Source organism: Anopheles stephensi, chromosome 2, assembly GCF_013141755.1.
Source record: "Anopheles stephensi strain Indian chromosome 2, UCI_ANSTEP_V1.0, whole genome shotgun sequence".
NCBI lineage: Eukaryota > Metazoa > Arthropoda > Insecta > Diptera > Culicidae > Anopheles > Anopheles stephensi.
The window spans coordinates 30,036,759-30,040,200 of NC_050202.1; the positions used below are offsets into that span (position 1 = coordinate 30,036,759).

General features: G+C 49.2%; 1 protein-coding gene across 1 annotated transcript; it reads right to left on the reverse strand.

Moving 5' to 3' along the window:
- Nucleotides 1–1,515: 1,515 nt before the first annotated feature.
- LOC118503430 (complement factor D-like) lies at nucleotides 1,516–3,130 on the reverse strand. Its single transcript, XM_036036672.1, has 4 exons — nucleotides 3,115–3,130; nucleotides 2,203–2,986; nucleotides 1,802–2,139; nucleotides 1,516–1,723 (listed from the first exon to the last, which is right to left on the reverse strand). Exons 2-4 carry the CDS (start codon nucleotides 2,446–2,448, stop codon nucleotides 1,531–1,533), a joined length of 777 nt encoding a protein of 258 aa, XP_035892565.1. The 5' UTR covers nucleotides 2,449–2,986; nucleotides 3,115–3,130; the 3' UTR covers nucleotides 1,516–1,530.
- Nucleotides 3,131–3,442: the final 312 nt, after the last annotated feature.

The window sequence follows — 3,442 nt, forward strand, 5'->3', positions numbered from 1 at the left end:
GGTAAGAGCACTTGATGAGGGTGCCGGACTCATGCCCTACCAGTAAGGTGCTCGCCAGCGATCCGTTCGACACGAGGCGTACAGGAGCGCAGTCATGGACCGAGTCTCCTTGTCATTCTGGGTGTGGGAAAGGGTCATTCTGGCCATTGCATGAGCACTACAAGTAGGCATGGAGTATAAAATCAAGTAGCGAAGCGCAGGAGCATCCAGCTCATTCGAGAGGAGATAAGCGATAAAATAGGAACGAACATAGAAAGGAGTATCGATAATAAGAGACTGTTGAGCAGTTGAGCGTTGCATTCGCACACCAGGGAAGTTAATTAGTAAGACCCCAGAAGCTGAACTACCTAGTAGTACGGAGCGATTACCTCTCAGAAAGGAAGCAGAAGAGTTCATTCGTCTCTTAGTGTATTGTCTATGTATGCTGCCTTATGTTAAACTCAAGGCCCTTAAGACGAGACCCAGTGTGTGTGTGTGTCGCTAACAACACTTGCTCAGCAACTAATTGTATTCCCTCCACTGGAAGGGTGTTGGATTTCAAGGTGATCCTACCTGATAGCTCCAGACAGCTCCCGGTCAACAATACTCCTCCAAGCTTGATGGTTAAGCTTCGCTATGAATGTTCCCACAGGGAAAGCCTTCAAACCATGCACAGATCATTAGCATTTATTCCAGAGGACGAAGAAGGATCTCGCCTAGGGTCCTGGAGAGTTTTTAATCTCTCACGTCAATCTATCGCGCCTTTTAAGGGTATTTGTAGCCCGACCTCTATCGTGCACCTACATTCCGCGAAGATGACTGATACGTAGCGGACTCCACCAACCATGGTCTTGCGTCAAGCGTTCTTCTCCAACAGCGTCTTCATGGATAGATATTCCTGCCTCACGGCTTGACTTCCAGCTAGTTACTCCAAGCATGGGTTTGGGTGCTTTTGAAGCTATCAAGTGCATTGATAGATGATAAACGGAAGATCGCAGCCGCATACTTTGATCGGTGACTGATTTGTCGTTTCGAATCCTGTCCGATAGTTTTGTTTACATTTCTTATATGTGTCCTGCTGTTGTTAACTTGTTGGGACTTATTTACTCGACGCACTTCTCGTTCTTGACCTTCTGCAGAAATCCTCGTCTATTTACGTGGACAGTCTAACAAGAATGTAATAGTTTCGCCGTCCGCTGAAATCCTCGTGGGATGACCTGCAGTATGTCTAGTTCGCAGAGGATTCGATCCAACTTAACCTAAGACCCATCAACAAACTATACACTCCGTGACACCGCCCGGGAGAAATGTGCAGTGGTTCAAACCAACTCCCCCCTTGACTGAAGCTAGACTTAATCGGAAGTGAACAGCTGTAGCCATGGATCGAGCTTCCTGGAAGCGGACAGCTAACCCGGCTGCGAAATGTTTATTCAATTGCTATGCAGCTTCCGCGAAATTGATGTACGCCCGTTCATTTCTTCTTCTCAACCAGCAGGTTTATTTACTGCCTCTTTTTTTCTGTGTTGTAAAATTATCTCTGCACACCGTGTATTAAATGCCACTATTGACCTTGATAAATGCTCGTATGCCGCTAGCAAATATTTTGGTGAACACCGCAGGCTTGGTTCTATCACAGCGCATCGTACCCCAAGACACGAGACCGTACAACCGATCGCCACAAACCAGCGGCCCGCCACTGTCTCCCGCACACGCATCAGCAGCTTCACCTCGCGCGCAGATCATGCTGTGCCGGCAAAGAGAAAAAGGTTGTCCATTAGTCAAACGATGCTTCGTACTGCTTTCGACACCAGCAACCGCTTACTTCACGGTGACGGTACTGGGATGCCACTGTAGCCGACAGGTTCTCGGTGAGATGAGCTGTAGTGTGCCAACTTGCAGTGTGTTCGATACGGCGTACGTTCTGGTGTTGGTAACACCCCAACCGGTAACGTTACAAGCCCCAGCCAAGGTCGACGGTTCGATGTCCTGGAGCGCGATAGGTTGCACATTCCGATAGTCACTAAACTCGTCGCTAATCTCTATGATCGCTATATCATTGTCGTTGCCACTTTCCGAGTACTTGGGATGCACCATAAAGCGTTCCACGGCGAACTGTACGCTCGGTCCGGTTTGTGTTGTACTACCGCCATGTAAAGAAATCTGATCAAGCACTAGCATTGTAATCACACAGTTCGCCATGCTATCTTCAACCCAGCTCCTTACCGTGCTTGTGTTCGACGCCGGATACACACAGTGGGCGGCCGTGAGAGCATACTTGGCGCCTATCACCACCGCCCCACAAGTAGCGTATCCATTTTTGCGCAGCAGCAGCATATGCGGATGATCTTTGATGTCCGCATTGCGTCCTCCAACAATGCGCCCCGATCGCTGCTCTTCAGCACCGAAACCAACGGTACAGAGCAACGCCACACACGCGAACAAACTGCGAAAGCTCCCACTGACCGGCATTGTCCTGCCCCGTCAGGTCGTACCGTGTATCACCTAACAATAACGCCACGGTGCTGGAGTTTCGTGCATGGGGTATGGCGAATTCGAGCACCATTGTTGACACAGGTGGGCCAGAATATTTCGCCAGACAGACTTCTTGTGAATGAGCAGCGACATCATTCTAATCATTCTATTTGCGGATCTTTATTGATTGCGTCTACCAGAAAAGCCTTAAACCTTAAATGATGCTCGATTCCAGGGCGATTAGGGATGCAACCGTGCTGATCGAACTGCAAGTTTGTAGGAAACGGGATATGGGCCGGCGAAAAATAAAAACGTCGAAACAGCTGTTCACTTTGTCAATAGCTTTCGATTCCATATCCGGAAAGCCTCCCGGAATCCTAGTGTTTCTCTTGCGGTAGCTCTGTGACACACTTCTCGGCGGCTTCGTTTCGACAGTGTCTGTGTGGCGTATGGTCTCATAAAGCAGGGTTTGTTTGACTTGTGATGATACGAGAGTGTCAGAATCGGCAATACGGGTCAGGCCGTCCTTCACGACCTCAAAAAAAAGATTGTCAGAATTTTGCTCTCAACCGACTATATCCAAAATGTATTGCATGTTATAAGATTTATGTATTTATTTATAACTACGTATAGTCTGCCTGCTGGCTACACATACGAACTTACAGGGTGTTCGAGATAACAGCAAACACGGCCTTTATTCTGGCCACCAGCTCCGCTTTGGTATTGCAGGACGCCCTGTTGGTGTCCCGCTCAACTGTGCCCCACACAAAGTAATCCATAGGATTAAGGTCAGGGGAGCTGGGTGGCCAAACGTCAGTGCTGGTGTATCGGTCGTAAGCCAGCTCAGCAAGCGCTTAGCGTTGGCAAGCCGCTTTTCGCTTGTTTTTGCTGTTATGAGCTGTCCCCTACGTCGCTTGTACGACGCGTACCGCAGGTCCTCATTTAACGCCACCTTGACGGTGCTCGGGGCCACGCCAACGTCTCGCGCCAG

Excerpts from the sequence above, each read along its gene's own strand:
- LOC118503430 (XM_036036672.1), bottom strand. The coding sequence starts at position 2,448 with ATGCCGGTCAGTGGGAGCTTTCGCAGTTTGTTCGCGTGTGTGGCGTTG. Across the intron at positions 2,140-2,202 it reads CGGCGTCGAACACAAGCACG|ATTTCTTTACATGGCGGTAG; the intron begins GTAAGGAGCTGG and ends GTGCTTGATCAG. Across the intron at positions 1,724-1,801 it reads CCCAGTACCGTCACCGTGAA|CATGATCTGCGCGCGAGGTG; the intron begins GTAAGCGGTTGC and ends TTGCCGGCACAG.